Source organism: Saccoglossus kowalevskii, chromosome 16, assembly GCF_978046115.1.
Source record: "Saccoglossus kowalevskii chromosome 16, keSacKowa6.1, whole genome shotgun sequence".
Lineage (NCBI taxonomy): Eukaryota > Metazoa > Hemichordata > Enteropneusta > Harrimaniidae > Saccoglossus > Saccoglossus kowalevskii.
The window spans coordinates 25346059-25365495 of NC_140656.1; the positions used below are offsets into that span (position 1 = coordinate 25346059).

At 34.2% G+C, this 19437-nt stretch overlaps 1 protein-coding gene across 1 annotated transcript in view; it reads left to right on the forward strand.

Moving 5' to 3' along the window:
- The window catches only part of LOC100376998 (mitogen-activated protein kinase 1-like), a 52348-nt gene that overhangs the window by 4022 nt on the left and 28889 nt on the right, over nucleotides 1–19437 (forward strand). The window contains exons 2-6 of the mRNA XM_085491273.1: nucleotides 13996–14122; nucleotides 15752–15807; nucleotides 16172–16361; nucleotides 17644–17848; nucleotides 19246–19404. Coding sequence (XP_085347399.1) covers nucleotides 13996–14122; nucleotides 15752–15807; nucleotides 16172–16361; nucleotides 17644–17848; nucleotides 19246–19404 — 737 coding nt within the window. The remainder of the gene's footprint in view (nucleotides 1–13995; nucleotides 14123–15751; nucleotides 15808–16171; nucleotides 16362–17643; nucleotides 17849–19245; nucleotides 19405–19437) is intronic.

Sequence of the window (19437 nt, forward strand, 5' to 3'; positions counted from 1 at the left end):
TTTCCAATAAGGCAGATTGTGAAATTGAACTGCGTGTTTTGGGAAATCACGCCATCAACCATTGATGGCAATTTCCCATGACAGCATTTAAATTCATTTGCCTGTTCAAATTTTTCAGCAATCGCCAGTTGGCAAGTAGGCATTTAATTAATTCAGTCTCATTGGCGATCATTTGTCGTTTTGGTGAGGTCTGTTCTAGCATATAATAAATACAAATAATTTCCTCTTCCAATAGAGCATCACATATGGTTATTTGACAACGCGCCCACTTTTTCAATGTCTGTGGTTCTGTTTAACTTTATTTTTCTAATACAGTACTCGTCCAACTTGGCACTCAAGAGTACTCGGCTCACAAAATCATGATTTTTAGGGGGTGGCTGCTTAGTTGAGCACCACTTTTGTGCAATTTACCGGGAATTCCCAAAGGCATTGTGGTAATGCAATGTGGAAGTGAATTATCAACGTCAAAGTAAGATCTGTTGAAATTGATTTCAGCAAGAAATAACATAATTTGTAATTAGCAAATTTTTAATTGAACTGAATATGTAATTAAGTATTTACTGCTTTTCACGGTTGAGTTGGAGTATGGTAATTTAATTTCTAGCGCATTTTCATTTCACCCTACTGTGAAATACTTTATTTTAGTGTATGTAAAATCAGTGACTGTGTATCTTGTTTCTTGACGCATGGAGCCGGGAACAGCCACTGGTGGCACTGTATACAATCAAGACCTATTTTGGCTTGCCGTAGCTTATTTAGATTTCATTGTAAAACAAAAAAGGAGTTGTTATATTTGTTGGCCAGTTTAGTATGATAGAAAGTGTTTAGTCTTCAAATAACCACAATAAAGTGGTAGTCAAGACCGAATGTACTTGATTCCGGCATTTCTATTAATTTCACTTTAAAATAATATTTATAAGCTATGTCATAACTTCGTTAAAGGTTATTAGCATATTGTGTACGCAGTGCGCATGCTTTGGGCTCTTTTTCTGTATTCCACAACGCATGCGTCATCACAGTGAGATCAGTTGAAATTAACATTGCATGTAATGTCGCGTTCAGCATCTTCAAAGTGTTCATCACATTGATGGTGCTGAACGTTGTATTCAGATTTGAAGCCCTCACATAAGCGACGCTACCAGATATATACAACAGCTAATGAGCCAGCGACTGCTGAGGATTTGTACACACTCCCACCATGTCATACACTGTAATATGCAATGACAATCCTGGTTTCCCTATGACTCTGTATTTGAAGTGGTACAGTGACTGTGCAGTGTTCCTTGTTCTTGATGTACATGTAAAGTCAATGTTAAGCTTGTTCAAATTCTATACAGTCAAACTTGTGTTGGTGACCACCTCTATATAAAGACCATCTGCCTATAATGACCACTTTTAGGTCGTCCCAAGACGTGATGTATGAGCAGCCAGGGTATAAAGACTACGTGTTATGGGTTATCACCTTTTTAGCCATATTTTTGTAGATACATGTACACCTCTTTGACCAAAATCAGAATTTTAATTTCTTCAAGTCAAAATTATTTGATTTTGATTGACTCAAAGAAATGTATTTTTGGTACAACAGTACCTTATTAATTTCTGGACAATATTATGCATTATTAAATACATTTATGAGTTGGCCATCGATAAATTAATAAAGACCACTCGACTATAAAGACCATTTTAAGGAAGTCCCTTGGGTGTTCACTATATACAGGTTTGAATGATGTATTTTATACAAGCTGTACATTTTGCATAGAACCCACATCAAGCATGGCTACGACTCGTGTGGTTTTCTGTTTTTTCCCTTCCCCACAACCTTGCTTTGTGTTCCTAATTAATGGCAGAATCTCAAACTTGCTTTTATTTTTAAACTGATAACTTAAATATCGTGGATTTATTCATTAATTTCAATTTTGATTGATGGTATTTGTTATGGAGGAAGAATTCCCATGAGGAGGGGTGGGGGTGGGGTTGTTTCCTGGAAATGTCTGGAATAACATCTAGATTGTTGCCGCACCTTCTTTTACTTTATGCTGCTATAATGAATGTCTGTTATAAAACCTTCTGAATCAAAAGCATGACCCACATACCCCCTATGAGAGTTGCTGTGTTCTTTTATTAAGCAATCAATTGATATTATAATATCACTATAGTTCAGACAAGCATGTACATTTATGCTCGAAAATTGTATGAGCTTTTAACATTTCTTGAGTATATTTATAAATATACTGATTCTTACCTCTCTATTGCTCTAGAAAATGTGTCAAATTTTTTATTTTTTGGAGACAAACATCACATGTGCAATACCTGGGGGTAGGCTCTGAATTTGTCTTTTTTCTATAGTTCGTATTACCATAAATTATTTGGCATTTATTAAAAATTTATATACGAGATTTTGCGGCAGTTTGTGAGAAGAACATTCGTATGTACATGTAAATTCGATCCACAGATCTTCGCATCCATATTTTGTGACTAATAAATAGTTACTAAAGTTGAGAATATATTTTAATAGTTGAACTGAGGTCAACAAATTTCTCCAAGGGCCATTAAAACTGAATATTGATGACATTGAAGTAGCTACATATTTTATTATATTTATGAAATATACGCAACATAAATCAAACATCGATGAATCGTTGGATTCTGTGGTAGATGACATTCTGTTTTTCGTAAACAGTTGTGCATGCTCAAAAAAAAAGAAAGTCATTGGAATATTATCATTGAGTTTCATTGACCACAACTTTCCCAGATGTAATATTAGAAAGTGTTAGTGTGTGAAAAAGATCAATCTTTGACTACTTGTGTAGACGAGTGTCGTATTCACAAAAGTGTGTTACTTTGCTACGACTCGTGACCACACTTGCCTCTTTCATTTACATTAGCGCCTGTGCTTATAATAGAGCAAATACAACATCCGCATTTACTTAAACTGGATTATTAAAATGTGACGTAGTTGACCTGACCATAGACGCACAGTTCTGTCATTTTAATACGCAAGTGTATGTATAACTTAACTTATACATGTGGATAGATATATCATGAGTAGTGTATTACTGTAAAATCTGTATTAAAAGCCGTGGCTTCTATTAAAATGGTACAATGCAACAGGGGATGCGGCTTCTCTGTTAAGGCATCTACACGTATGATATGGTTAATTTTTGGTTCTCAATTGTTCAAAAAGAATGGGTGCGGCTTCTATCAGGGATGCGGCTTATAATACAAATTTTACAGTAATTGTTATTTGCTTTGAGCATTTATGGAGGAATAAATGAAAAATTACTATGAAAGTTAATAAATCTATTTCGCAGCTTTCTAAAAATCTAAACTAATGCAGAGACTGTTTGTGATATTGTATTCAAGACATCGTTCTGGCTCATTAGCATAACTGCTTACCATGCATAAACACCGATTACAATTAGTTTACCATGTTGCTATTATAATGTATTGTTATTTTGAACTGTTTCCAGTTTGAGGATGCATTGGTGACATAATTACTATTTTTTGAGTCGATTCAAATCATGGTTGTCCCACATTCTGAGGCAAAGTGCAACTAGACATGAGTGAAACAAATTCATGTGTATCAATAAGTTGAGGTTGGGAGATTTTGAAATGACGTCTCGCACATGTGCAACTTATATCATGCATGCAAGAGACCTCTTTCATGACCCCTGAAGGTCACACATCCTGGTACTTTCATTGGTATGACAGTGTCACAAGTGTACACAATTTTGGTATTTGAATGTGTTGTTTTGTTTCTAACAGAAAATATTACTCTAATAAGTAAAAAAAAACTATCTGTAAAAATCAGGGCTGAAATATCAATAAATTAAATTTATTTTTGATTTTCATAACCAATGAAATTACCAGCATCTTTTAGAGGTCATGGAAGTGACATGTTTAGAAGACTTTTGGAACTACTAAATTATATTCAAATTACTATTAAATAATTTTTAATAAAAATTCAAGAAATATTTTGTAAAACCACAGACATCTTGAATTTATTTATCGATAGTCTGTTATGTCAAAAGGTTTGCATCACCCAATCAGATTGTTAGGATTATTATTACATAATATGGTGATATAGATTATTACACTGAACTTACATGATGTATGGAATAAATTCCATTGTGGAATTTAAGAGACCTGAAATGACTTTCTAATCAAGCAAATGTATTTATAGTTTATTTTATTTCACGATACTGACAATTTTTACCTGTTGTGCTCGCTTGTACATGTACACTGGCTAATATGGTTACTTTGCATACTTGCGGATTCTTTGAAGCGTTATGTTCACCTGTCTGGCTTAGTTACACTCGCAGATTAGTATGTGTCAGTGTACTTTGTTGTCTGCGTTGTGAGAGGTCAGTAACCCAGAAACAGTATGGTTGACAGAGCTGTCATACTTGCATGTACGCATGGAGTGTTCTAATTGGGCGTAGGGTATGCCATGTCTCGTCACAATGCCTCATGGGAATTATGTAACAATACATTTTTCGGCGTTTTTTTTCGTGGTCATATCCACATCTTGTAGGTACAGACTTGTGTATTATGTAACCAGATAAAGATTTAGTACATGTATGATGTACAGCCATTGCCAGATTGTGAGCAAAGAAACATACAAAATTCTTGCTATGTGGCTGTCATTGTTCCCATGCTGAAAAGCAACATCATCTTCTGAAACATCTATGCTTGGGGAAAAAGCTACTAAACGAGCTGATTGGTGGAATTCTACTTGTACGGAACTGAAATAAACAACCATAGTTACATTGCACATGTATACTTCCTGTAAAACACATTGAATTAGCTACATGCCATTTTAGCGAATTTGGTTCAATACATGAATTAACAAAATTTTAATTTAGTTAAAATGCCAACAATCTCATTGTGAGAATATACTTTATTCTAAATTAGCGACTTCTTGAATTAGCAAAATTACAGGTTAGCTAAAATGAAATGTTAGTATTGTATATGTACATGCCTATATTGGACATGTGCTTTTAAGTAGACTAAAAATTTGCATAATAATGACAATTCCTTATGCGTAGACAGTCCATGCTATATATTCATACATGTATATGCCTTCTAGGGATATCAACCTACAATGTCTTAATCCTCTACAACTGTACCCATAATAGTCACCTTGACTGCATGACACCATACCCTTCCTCTTATACACACGTACAGTACACTATGGTCCTAGCGTAACTTAACATTTAGCAAGGTTTAAACTGACCCAGAGCGAGCTTAGCGTACTTTCAAAATTGACGTGTATGTACATCTTAAAGGTAATTTGCCGAAACATGCCTGATTTTAGAAACATGGGTAAATACTACAAAAAATAAGCTAAAATTATGAATGGCAATTTAACTTGATGTATAAGTTTTTAAACAAATATAAAAAGTTTTTAAGAATAGGCAAAGTCATCCAATAGCCAGCTTGAAAGTTAAGCTACCTCTGGACTGGACTATACTGTACACACAGACATGCGGAGTAGTTTAGATCTCATTGTACTGGCCAAAAAAACGAGAGCTTTTAGAAGGAGCTTATATGATGTATTGCTGTAGGCATAGCTGCCACTGCACCCCAGTTTCATGGTTAAGTTTAATAAAATTACCCAAATATTTAGATTTGCAATATCAAAAATATCTATTTTTGAAAGGCACCAATGCAAACTTTTTGGTCATCAAGGGCATTAATTGTTGTAATGAGTTCTGAGTAGTGTTGGTGTGACATTTGTTCAAATATTATTTTGATTTAAAGTAAAGATTGGATGTTTCACCTCGGGGGGGGGGGGGGACCAGGAATTTCCATGTATTAAGTGAACAACTAGGAGACTACATCTCAAAGGTCTATTGGTGTTTGTGTTAGACTCGACTATGTGATTTTTGTATAGCGCATGTAATTCATGGAGCACCACACAAATCACCATGGGGATGCATCATGCACAATGGGGGTATCACAACTGCAATGCACCATGGGAATACCACCATAGTGCACCACAAGAGTACAACATATCAACTAATTTGCATAATAATAGGATGTGTTAATTGCCTCTATTGTATGCAGTGTTATAATTATGCTCTATTATTCTTCCGGCATGGGAATGCCACGGTGGGCACTGCATGGTAATGCAGGCATACCTTTAAATCAAAGGCCTCCATATTAAAAATAAATAGGCTGATAAAATATGTGTTTGCCACGTGTGGGTTTTCAAGTGAAAATTCTGTTAAACAAATACTTGTATGTATTTTGTGTGCATCGCTTCGAGTACTGTGCATGTTGTACAAACATGCGTGTATGCTGGTGAATTACAATTTCTGTCCTTGACTTTGAATATTCTGTGGAAGCTGGTTAATGAAAAAAAAATTACAATACAGGATGGAAGATAATTGCCTTGTATCAATTGTTAGTAAGCTTTTCTCCTATCTTTCCAAGTGAATGGAATGAGACCTGCTTCTTTTGTCACAGGTCAAATCTGAGCTTTGTGTAAACATCTCTGTGCAGGTCATGACCTTTTCTAATGTAGGGAAATTAATCCCTATTTTAAAGTGGTGCAGTGTTTTGTGTAATTCTATATAGCAGTTGGTGAAGAAAAAAAACATAATTATGATATTTAATTTATTCATTGAATCAAATTTTTCCGATCTGATAATAAAATATAATTGTCAACATTTGAAGTCAGACTCTGCAGTTATCTAAATTGTAGAAGGCGTATTCATAATGTAGGTCATGCAGCATATTTATTCGTAATTTACACTAAAAAGGAAAGGGTTTATCTGAATGCACATGTTTGTACAGATTGTAATAATAATAATCTCTATTGCTTTTGTATCCTTATTAGGATTTTGAATAAATTGCAATACAAATGTGAAGAAAGAGACAAACAAAATGAGAAAAAAACAAAAACTGATAACCTAAATAAATAAGGTACAAATAAAACAGAAAAATTGTATTATAGGTGAATTGTTATACAGTGGAATACTTTATTTTCGCTGGAATTAATTTTCGCTGAAAAGGCTTTTTGGGCTTTTTGGGCGTTTTGTATGGAATTTATTTTCACTGATTTCTGATGAGTTTAATGTGAAATATAGGAAAAAAAGTATATTCGCTGGATTTTATTTTCACGGAATCATCCCTTCAGCGAAAATAGCGAAAATAAATTCCAAGCGAAAATAAAGTATTCTACAGTATATTTTTGTTTCACTATGCAGTTCTTGGATCGTTCACTTTCATTGGAAATCCGCGATAAATAAAGCAGGTCTATACATGTTTTTATAAATGTTTCTAAATACAAATGTAAAAACTGAATTGTACCAGTTGAGCACCATTGAAAGTCTAATTAAAATCTGTTTAAGAATCTGAGCAGTAAATCCGTTCATAGCTGACTAGTTATGCCCGTCTGTGTAGGATTATAAATAATTTTGCTATTAATTTCCATGCATGCATGATCCATTGCATGTACTGATATATGTAATGAATATAAATGATTTTTGTAAAAATCGTGGAAAAAAAAATATTTGCTACAGGCATGTTCATATATTCACCAGGCACTGCTGCACGAATGGTTCACTGCACTTTGACCTCTGACATTTCCCAACATGCTTTGCACATGTATGTTTACATTTTAACAATGGTTCCCTATCTGTTTTAAATATGGCAGTTGATTTTTTTATCATCTATAAATACCATACTGTTTTCAAAACATGTAGTAATAACTAATAATAAATAAATAACTAATGTAATAAGCACGAAGACTGTTCCATAAGGCATAAAATTTCAAACTGAAACTTAGCAACCGGGGAAATAAACTCAATAATGGCCATCGTCAATACATCAGTCATCTACAGTGTCATGTGACATAGGCCAAGATTTCTGCCAATGTACCAATGTGATTCAGAACAATTCAATATACAAAAATTGTGTTATAAATAAATATATACTGTTAAATAATTCATTTTTACTTGGAATTAGTTATTTTCACTGAAAATAAAACCCACCAAATATAACTTTTCTTCCTATATTTTACATTCAACTCATCAAAAATCAGTGAAAATTAATTCCATACAAAACACCTAAAGTCTTTTCAGAGAAAATTAATTCCAGCTAAAATAAAGTATTTTACAGTATTTTGTTTCTCCTTGTCTGGCCATTCGATTGAAGCAAACACACAGGTTACTCAGAGGGCTTTCACTTGAGACAGAACGTGAATTGTACTAGTTTCTATATTGAAATTTTTTTTTTTACACATGCATCTCCAAATTTTGCTAGGTGATAGGGGATGAAAAACTTATCATTTTATTAGTCCCCGTTCGGACGCAGTCCGAAAACGGGGACTTATGTTTTGCCCTGTGTGCGTCCGTGCGTCCGTGATCACCTGTATCTCGAACATGCATGGACCGATTAAGTTCAAACTTCACTCATACATCACACCTTATATGGGACATATGCACATGCATTTTTTTCATGATCCGATTAACGATAGCCGAATAGCGGCCATTTTAAGGCCGAAAATGCATTGAAATCGCACATTTTCACCATTCCGGACCCGGATCTCAGTTATGCATGGACGGATTTCATTCAAATTTGGTACATACATTAAACATAATAGGACCTTGATGCACGTCATTTTTTTTTTCGGATCAAGTTCGAAATAGCCGACTGGCGGCCATTTTGTTTTAAAGAATTCAGTTCTGGATCCGTATCCGAGACATGTCTGGATTGATCAAGTTCAAACTTCACACACACAAGGTACATCATGTCACAAATATGTATGTGCATTTGTTTCATGATCTCATTAACGATAGCCAAATGGGGGCCGCTTTAAGGCCGAAAATGCATTGAAATCGCACATTTTCACCATTCCGGACCCGTATCTCAGTTATGCATGGATGGATTTTGTTCAAATTTGGTACATACATTAAACATAATAGGACCTTGATGCACGTCTTTTTTTTTTCGGATCAAGTTCGAAATGGCCGACTGGCGGCCATTTTGTTAAAGAATTCAGTTCTGGATCCGTATCCAAGACATGTCTGGATTGATCAAGTTCAAACTTCACACACACATGGTACATCATGTCACAAATAGATATGTGCATTTGTTTCATGATCTGCTTAACAATAGCGGAATGATGGCCATTTTAAGGCTGAAAATGCATCAAAATCACATATTTTCACAATTCCAGAACTGGATCTCAGTCATGCATGGATGGATTTTGTTCAGATTTAGCACAATGTGTTGTACATATGCAGGTGCATTTCGGTCATGATCTGCTTTGAATGTATATGTCACTCAAATATGAACGGAACGGGGACGTGTCATTGACAATGACTTGTTATTAATATATTTTAGAAGTTGTTTCCCATGATGCTTTGCATATTTATTAATATGCTCAGTAGGATAAATATGAATTTGGCTGAATTGTTAAAATACTAATTTAATTTAAAAGAAAAGTCATAAATGTATAGTAATTGTAGAGGTATTGTTTTTTGATTGTTAGAAAGGGAATAAAGGTATTCAGTTTGGAAATCTATTTAATCTGTATTAGGGCGTCAGTGAGCCCTGATAATACAAGCGCATAATTATGTACTGCGTATAAATCTTTCGTGTAATCTATCAGGGTATTGTGTGAAATTACATAATGGATAATAAAAAAAAAAAACGAGCTTAGTCTGTTTTAATTGTTCTTTCACATTCTGATTACTGTCGTTTAAAGTATTACATTGTAGGTATGTAATGTCTTTTTCGACAATATGGTTGACATTTGTGGTTTCTGGGAGACCACATGACTTAGTTTGATTGACATGGGCATTTTATAGCAGGTGTAGCCTTCAACAAATTGCATTGTCTAGTTTAAAAATTTAAAAATCTGGCGTTTATGAAGACGAATGTGAATATTTCACACGCGCATTGTTAACAGTATACCCAAGACGTGGCAAAACCCTATCAGTAAATCGGAGCAGTTTTCAAAGGTTAGCTTCAAGAACTTTGATATTTCAAAGCGTAATAAATAACGACCGCATTAAGTGGTGAGGAAGACTAATCACTTCATTTTGTGTGCGTGTTATGACGTCAATTTCACATTATTGAACTCCTTGCCTACTCTGATCACGTCGTACATATTATTGCAGATAGTTAAAAATGTGCTACCTGGGAATATTGTATAATTATTTTCTTAAGTGTCAATGACTTCATCCTGTTGATGTAGGTAGACTCCTGATCTGTAATGGTTGCATTCACACTTGCACCCTGACCCAGATAGTTACAATATTACGATATTTCGCGCTATTAAAACAAGCACTGATATGATTGTCTGGATTGGTGCCATGCTCTGCTGTTTATTATGGTGAACCCTGTTCAACTTGTGAGTTTCTCAGTAGAATAGGATTTATGCATGACCTTTAAATGTCTCACATCCTTGTTGGATATTACCGTTGGGAAACATTACAGTTATAGGCCAGCTATACCCCAGAACTTACAGGATGTGTGACTTTTAGCAGTCGTGTATGCGTTCTATAAAAATTAAAACATTTGTGCTTTTTTAGCTCCGCTGTCGACTTTGTCGAGCGGAGCTTATCATATGAGTGATTGTCCGTCGTCGTCTGTCGTCGTCGTCCGTCGTCGTCCGTGTCAATGTTTTACTTTTTCGACTTCTTCTTGAAAACTACAAGCCTGAATGCTTTGATACTTGGTGTATATGTACCTTGGGTAGACCTCTCTTAGGTTTGTTCATTTCATGTTGATATCTTCAATTCTCTAATTTTGGTGAATATTTTTGTCATTTTTGGTCAAAAGTGATATTTTCGACTTCTTGTTAAAAACCGCAAGTGCAAATGCTTTGATAATACATATATAGGTACTACATGTGGACCTCTCTCAGATTTGTTCATTTTGTAATGATATCTTTAATTCTCTAATTTTGGTGAATATTTTTGTCATTTTTGGTAAAAAGTGATATTTTCGACTTCTTGTTAAAAACCGCAAGTCCAATTGCTTTGATACTACATATATAGGTACTACATGTGGACCTCTCTCAGATTTGTTCATTTCGTGATGATATCTTCAATTCTCTAATTTTGGTGAATATTTTTGTCATTTTTGGTAAAAAGTGATATTTTCGACTTCTTGTTAAAAACCGCAAGTCCGATTGCTTTGATATTACATATATAGGTACTACATGTGGACCTCTCTCAGATTTGTTTATTTTGTGATGATATCTTCAATTCTCTAATTTTGGTGAATATTTTTGTAATTTTTGGTAAAAAGTGATATTTTCGACTACTTGTTAAAAACCAATAGTTCAATTGCTTTGATATTACATATATAGGTACTACATGTGGACCTCTCTCAGATTTGTTTGTTTTGTGATGATATCTTTAATTCTCTAATTAATTTATTTTGGTGAATATTTTTGTAATTTTTTGGTAAAAAGTGATATTTTCGACTTCTTGTTAAAAACTGTAAGTCTGATTGCTTTGATACTATTCATATTGTTCATTTTCTAATCATGTCTTCAGTTCTTTAATTGAAATGTGCATTGCTAACAGCGGAGCTATCTCAGCCGATAGGCTGCTTGTTTTTTGAAGTTCTGAACTTGAGAATAATGATTTAGAGGAATATTTTGTGAATACTTCCTTAAAAGTTGTTCATTTAAACGCCATAATTTTTTATGTTTTATTTTATTTTTTTTAAAAATGTTTTTGTGCAAAGGTGACAGTTTCGGACATTGAATGTCACTGTTGTCTCCCCTGACCTTTTTTGGTATGTGTAAATTGCAATTGCTGACAACATAGTGCATTTTTGCCACAGAAGCCCTATTCATGTTTGAGACTACATGTACATGACAGGGTTGTGCGGCTGTCTCTATCAAACAGCAATTTAATATGCTATTCTATCGTGGTGTTAACCAGGCTTGGTGACCATAATTATGCAATATTTTGCACATTTTCCTATCATTTCTTTGTTTTTGGATTAAATGGTCATAATTTTCAAAAGAATTATATAAAATGTAATGTACAAAAACAGGAAGCAATAGTGGACTTTGTGTCCTAGGGTTACAATTCTGAAGGTGTTGGTCGAATTGATGGAATCTATTCTTCTCCTCCACTGAATTGTATCAATACATTTTATGTCAAACCATTGTTTTCTCTGCACTGTACATGCAGCACAATACTACATCTGAATATTCTAATGTTGAAGTGTTGTCATAGAAACATTGATGTCATGCTTGTCAGATTAATTATTTAAAGTTGGATATAAAAAAAAACCTGTTGATTTGATACATGTACATTACTAATACATGTAGTTTTGAACAGCTTCACTCATGTCTGCTCATTCATGGACATACATGTGTATTGATTCTAGATTGTCGTTATTGAATGCTGCATTCAGTTAACGATCTTAAATGAATTAGTTATCAATTGAACATGGTTTGGGTTTATGACCTTTTTCATGACCTTTGGCTACATGCCCAAGTCCGCATTCCTTACAAAAAACATCTGCCTATGTGTACCAAAATAACATTTTGTACCAATAGTTTAATGTATTCACTGAGCTTGGTTTCGCCTCAGTCCTTTGTTGTCATGGTTACAGTGAAATGTGGATTATATATATAAATTCTGATATTAATAATATATTAATTCTTGAAAGTAAAAAATAGTTCACTGCTAAATAAAACCAAAAAATGTTTTTTTAATCTATTTTCTAATGTTTTTGTTTAAATCAAATATACAAATAGTAGATAGTTGTCTAGGTTATGGCTACTGATAGTTATGTGGGTTATGATATCACAGCTGGGTTACAGATTGCACGGATTAAGTACATGGTGTAGGTGTGGAAAGTAGGTTGGAAATTGTCGTCATCTGTTATTTAGCATTAAACTAGTTGACATGCAAGCATGCTTTTAAATAACATATATTTTGTCTCAAGGTATTGTATGTATTCTGTAAAATGTCTCCAGCTAAAAATAAGTCTGCCCATTCATGAAATGGTTGCGCACATCTGCGTGAAATATGTAATACTTGTTTCAATAGAAACTGAGCATACAATAATTGGAGCATCACTCTCACTGCCCTGTGCTATGTTCAATGTAGGTAGTTTATTCACACGAAATTCTAGTGAATGGCATAAGTGATGTTTTAGTTCTTAGAATCAATTTAAACCCTGGTACATTCGTTGTTCTCGGACAATAGGTGATTTTTCGTACAATTGCGGGATCTCGCAATGAAAGATGCGCATCGAACGTTTGCCGCAAAAGTCAAACGATTTGATTTTGAACTAGAATTTCTTTATTTCATAACTCGCATCGACCGGCCGATCTTCGACTGAGGAATATTGCTTCCGAATACCCTTACTTAATCGAAATTGCCTATCATGAAATGTGGACAGCACATTATTAAGCATGGAAATGTCCCCCAAAATACTTCGCGTTTGTCGAATCCCACGCGATGTTTGACGCCACTACGACGCTATGACCTTTGTTTGTCCCGTTTTAACGTTTGATTTCGCGCATATTGCGTGATTCTCGCAGTGAACGGAAAATGGTCTATTGCATATTATATTACCTGTGATGTGTGACCCAACCCAACCCAACCCAATCAAAGCAATGTTCACATTCTTCGTGGAGCTACAATTGAAATCGTCCTTGCCCACTATCAGCATTTCTCTGTTATTTGATATACTAAGTTGTACCAGAGCGCAGCTAATCGGGCAATTTTAAATGAATGTTTGTGTACGTGTCATTATGTTAAAGAAATTGTGCTTTTTTTAAAAATTTATTACAAATTAATTTGAGCATAATTACACAAAAGAATGCGAGATACTGGTACCGGCATTCTGATGTGTGGCTGAGCTCAGATGTTATTGTAAATCACTCACGTGGATTGACATGCATACATTTGTAGTTGTCAAGGCAGTACACTATGTCAAAGGTCGGCCAACCTATGAATAGGTTACTCTGACACTAACAAAGTGTTTTTTGATTTCTCCCCTTAGTTCTGCACTGGATAACCATACTGGAGAGAAAGTTGCCATTAAGAAGATCAGTCCATTTGAGCACCAGACATACTGCCAACGAACCCTAAGAGAAATAAAAATCTTAACCAGATTCGAGCATGAAAATGTAAGCAATTAATCTTGAGACGTACTGTAGAATACTTTTTTTTTCGCCTCGAATTAATTTTCGCTGTAGTTACGATTCAGTGAAAATAAAATCCATTGAATATATCTTTTTTCCTATATTTTACATTCGACTTGTCAGAAATCAGTGAAAATAAATTCCATACAAAGCACATTTGTCATTTTTATCGCCGAAAATAAAAAAAGAAATTATCCTACATATACAAGTTTCTCTGGAACATTATTTGATCTGGTAAATAGTTAGTTTCACAATGATTTAATGCAGTGGGCTTTCTAACAGGAGCGAAGATGTAAAAAATCTTGAGTCAAAATGGAAGTTCAGAACTCAAGTTAGGTCACCTTGGTGGCTGCTCAGGGGTGAGAGAGAGGTATTCAAGGAAAAAAAATAGAGATTGGACTTAACTGTAAAGAGGTCGTGAAAGGTGCACACAACTGTTTTGATTTCTTTTGTTTTTACACCTAACTTCAATTTACCAAATTACAAACTTCACAAGTATAGTGAGATGTTTAAGATCAATGTATGATTTTCTGTTGTATCATTGGTGTGCCAGGAATTGTAGGAGCATAAATAAAATTTCTTGGCATTAGTGATGCATTATATCGGCTCAGATGGGCACGGATCATTGACTCGCTATAAGTATTACAACATGTATTTTCTGTTCCCTGGATTCTAGGGCAGTTTACCACCAATCATGTTGATATGCTAAAAAGGATTTATATTGAAACTTGTGGCTATTTCTCTTTCCCTTGATCAACACAAAATGAATGACATGCAGTATCCTGTTGGGAGCCTCTGTGACATACTGTAAAATACTTTAATTTAGCTGGAATCGAGTTTTGCTGAAAAGAATTTTTTAAGTGTTTTGTATGGAATTTATTTTCACTGATTTCTGACAGGTTGAATGTAAAAAATAGAAAAAAGGGTATATTCGCTGGATTTTATTTTCACTGAATCATTCCTTCTGCGAAAATTAATTCCAAGCAAAAATAAAGTATTTTACAGTACTTTTTTTTTTCTCCTCCCTAAATGTCTGTGCAACATATTGATGTATTTCTCTATAATTCTTTTCATTAATTTTGGACCAAATTAACACAATTTACTCTAAAATACTTTCATGTTCTCTTGAAATTTATTTTCACTAAAAACACCGCAAATATACTTTTTATATATGTTACGTACAACTCATCCAAAATCAGTGAAAATAAACTCCAAACAAAGCACTCAAAAAAGTCTTTTTATGCACAAATTATGTAGAAATGTAGAAAATAATGATAAAAGTATATTTTGGGAAACCTAGCATGGTTATTTTTCTCTGATTCATGCATCCTGTCTTCAAAAGGCTAGTAACATTGCCTAGACTTTGTCTCCATGATCAGTGAGTGGCTGTGATGTGATGTGATGTGATGTGATGTTGATTAGTTAATAAATAAATAAACATAACATCCTTCTAATCTAAATATGTTAATTTTCCAAGCAATTTTATGTAGTTGTACATTTTCTCCCACATACTTTATCGATTAATAGTTACCATAGGAACAACAGAAATGTAACCAAGGTAACAACAAAATTGACAATTGTATGGTTAATTCTTGCTTTATATTTGTATTTCAGATTATTAATATTCAAGATATTATCAGATCAAAGAACATGGATCTTATGAAAGATGTGTATCCTTTATTTTTATCAACTTTAAAAAAAAAAAGTTGTATGTAGGAAGGATATTGACACAAAGTATTTTACAGTGGTTGACTCTTTCTTGTCCTTGCAATCTACCTATAACCTTACGAGAACAAACATTTTGATTTTGTGAGAGGCAAGGGAACACAAATTAAAAGCTCAAAATTGTGTTGAATTGAAAATTTGTGACATGGAGTGTGTCGGTGTCATTTGTGGAATGTTTCGGCATCATTTGTGAAATGTTTTTACGAATGCCATGAAATCGAGAAAATTACTGAAAAGTATGCGGGTAACAGAATGTTCTATTGATTGTTCTTCTCGACATCAGAATAGATTCCTTAACCTTATCTCCAGTTATATTGTACAGTGTCTGATGGAGACAGATTTATACAAACTGCTGAAAACACAACAACTAAGTAATGACCATGTGTGTTATTTTCTGTATCAGATCTTACGGGGACTTAAATATATTCACTCTGCCAACGTACTTCACCGAGATCTAAAACCAAGTAATTTGTTACTCAATACAACATGTGATCTAAAGGTAAGTTTAAAAACCATGCTATAAATCCCTGGGATTGCAGATGAAATGTGATATTCTCTCACATGTATCAGTCTGTATACTGTAAATTGCTTTAATTTTGCGAGACCCATTAGTCAGACCAATCAAAGAGCAGCAAATAAAATGCGCCTTAGGTAAAATATATACAGCGAAAAAAAAGCCAGCTGTCATTGTAAATCATTGGACAAGTAATAATATTCTAAATAAGAAAATGTTAGATTGCAGAAAAGTTTCATATTTACAGATGGTAATTTGTGTACTTATTTTTATTTGCATATGGAAATATAATTTCTGAAAAACCCTGTAGTGATAATTGGCCTTGAATTACAGCAAAATCTGTATATATTATTATTGAAAAATTAACCAAAAATTCATGATTTCTTGTATGTGTAGATGCTGTAATAGGAGCCACATCCCCTCGGTTGCATTGAACCATTGTAATAGAATCCATGGCCATAGATTTTACGATGCGATTAAGACAAAATTACCTTTAATTCAGTAAACAACAAATGCAACTTTTGGTTTATATGTACTTTTTTAGGAGATGGGCATCTAATAGAGCAAATGGGGAATTTACAGTTTCACTGATAATTAAATTTTGAATTACACATACCATGAGAATTTGTCATTGTGAATTTTGGTGCCCTGCCAAGTTGAGGGAGAATTGGGAATGGTATATTAACCCTGGATAGGCGACTTCCGAAAAAAAGTCTGAAACTAAACATGTATTGAAAATATCTAGATTTGCTGTATTTTAAAGTTATTTGATTTACTGTAAAATCTGTATTAGAAACCGCGGCTTCTATTAAAATGGTACAATGCAATAGAGGGGATGCGGCTTCTATTAGAGCATCTACACATATGAGAAATGATGATTTTTTTGGTTCTCAATTTTTCAAAAAGAATGGGTGTGACTTCTATTAGGGATGCGGCTTCTAATGCAGATTTTACGGTATTTCTTGTCAAAAATGAAACTTATTTTGTTATCTTACAAGATGGTGTCACAATTTTGAATTGCATGTCGTAGTGTGTCACTCAGAACATTTCATTTGAAGCATGTTTGCAAAGCAAGTTTTGATACGTCAAAAAACCCTGTCAACAAATAAGCTGCTTTCTGATTGGTCAGACTGTTAACCAATCAGTCACAACCTTGACTCAAGTTTATCTCGTGTACTTTAAAACTTCATCATATTTAAGAGTGACCTTTATGCTCATTGTGGAATAACTAACATTTTCTTTCAAATTTTTTTTATTTCTCATCCAGATTTGTGATTTTGGCCTTGCAAGAATAGCAGACCCCAACCACGATCACACTGGTTTTTTAACAGAGTATGTTGCCACTAGGTGGTACCGGGCACCTGAGATAATGTTAAATTCAAAAGGCTATACCAAATCTATTGACATATGGTCTGTCGGATGTATTCTGTCGGAGATGCTTTCCAATAGACCAATCTTTCCTGGAAAACATTGTATCCTTTTCAGCTCTGCTGTTGGCTATAATGTATAATGTAGAGCTTATGTCGGGTATGTCTGTCTGTCCGTCTGTACGTCCATCCGTCCGTCCGTTCGTTCGTTCGTCCGTCCGTTCGTTCGACTGTCCGTCCGTCTGTCCATCACCAGCCATATTTTGGGCTTTCTCTCTAATAACCATTAGCCATATTGTTATTTTAGACCAGGCTTTCTCTTCTTAATGAATTAACCATATTATTAGCTCCGCTGTTGACTTTGTCGAGCGGAGCTTATCATATGATTGTCCGTCGTCGTACATGTCAATGTTTTACTTTTTCGACTTCTTCTTGAAAACTACAAGCCTGAATGCTTTGATACTTGGTGTATATGTACCTTGGGTAGACCTCTTAGATTTGTTCATTTCATGATGATATCTTCAATTCTCTAATTTTGGTGAATATTTTTGTCATTTTTGGTAAAAAGTGTTATTTTCGATTTTTAAGTTTGATGGCTTTGATATATTACATATACCGTATAGGTACTACACTACATGTGCAACTCCTTTCAGATTTGTTCATTTCGTGATGATATCTTCAATTATCTAACTTTAATGTATTTGTTTTGTAATTTTTTGTAAATTGTCGAAAACATAAAGTCTGATTTATTTGATACTATACATATTGTTTATTTTCTAATATCTTCTGTTCTTTAATTGAAATGTGCATTGCTAACAGCGGGGCTATCTATCTCTTATACATATTATGACACTACATTTTCCTGTCTGTTTTCATTTACTATGTACATCCTTAACTGTTACCGGTAATACTACTACAAATGTACATTATTGTCCATAGTGCTGTGACACTGCCATGTCTTTATTGGTCATTAAAGCGTAAAGAGCACCAATTATTTTGATTAGCAATGTGCATCGCTTGTAGTAATGTTGTTACCTGTATCACTTTAATTGGATGAAGATGATGGTTTTTTTTCTCAAACACCTGTCAGCAATGCCTTCTATTACACAAACTAAAATATTTAGCTTGAATTCCATTTAATTTAGCATGTCAGTTTTGTTAGTTCGGCGGAGCGGAAATGTTCATAGATGGGATTGTTTGTCATTAGTCTGACAACTATTACAATTTGTATGTGGGGTTGACAAAGTCATCTGAGCTAGTTTGTGTGCGTAAATAATGTTTTCATCACATGTAGGTCACAGCGGATAATTTCCAGGTCAGACAATCACAAAGTAAGACCTCCCAGTAGCCATTTTGGATTTGACAATCGTCCCAGAGGCCATTTTGGATTTGACAATCATCCCAGAGGCCATTTTGGATTTGACCATCATCCCAGCAGCCATTTTGGATTCAACCAGTTCTATCTTGTGTGTTTTTTTCCTTGATTTTTGTTTTTCTCTCAGACTTGGATCAGTTAAATCACATTTTAGGTGTTCTAGGCTCCCCCAGTGCTGAAGACCTTCAGTGCATTATTAATGACAAAGCTCGTGGATATCTTCAGTCTTTACCCTTCAAGCCTAAAGTACCGTGGAGCAAACTTTATCCAAGAGCAGATTCCAAAGGTGAGTTTTAGCTTTATATTAGTTTTATTGGCA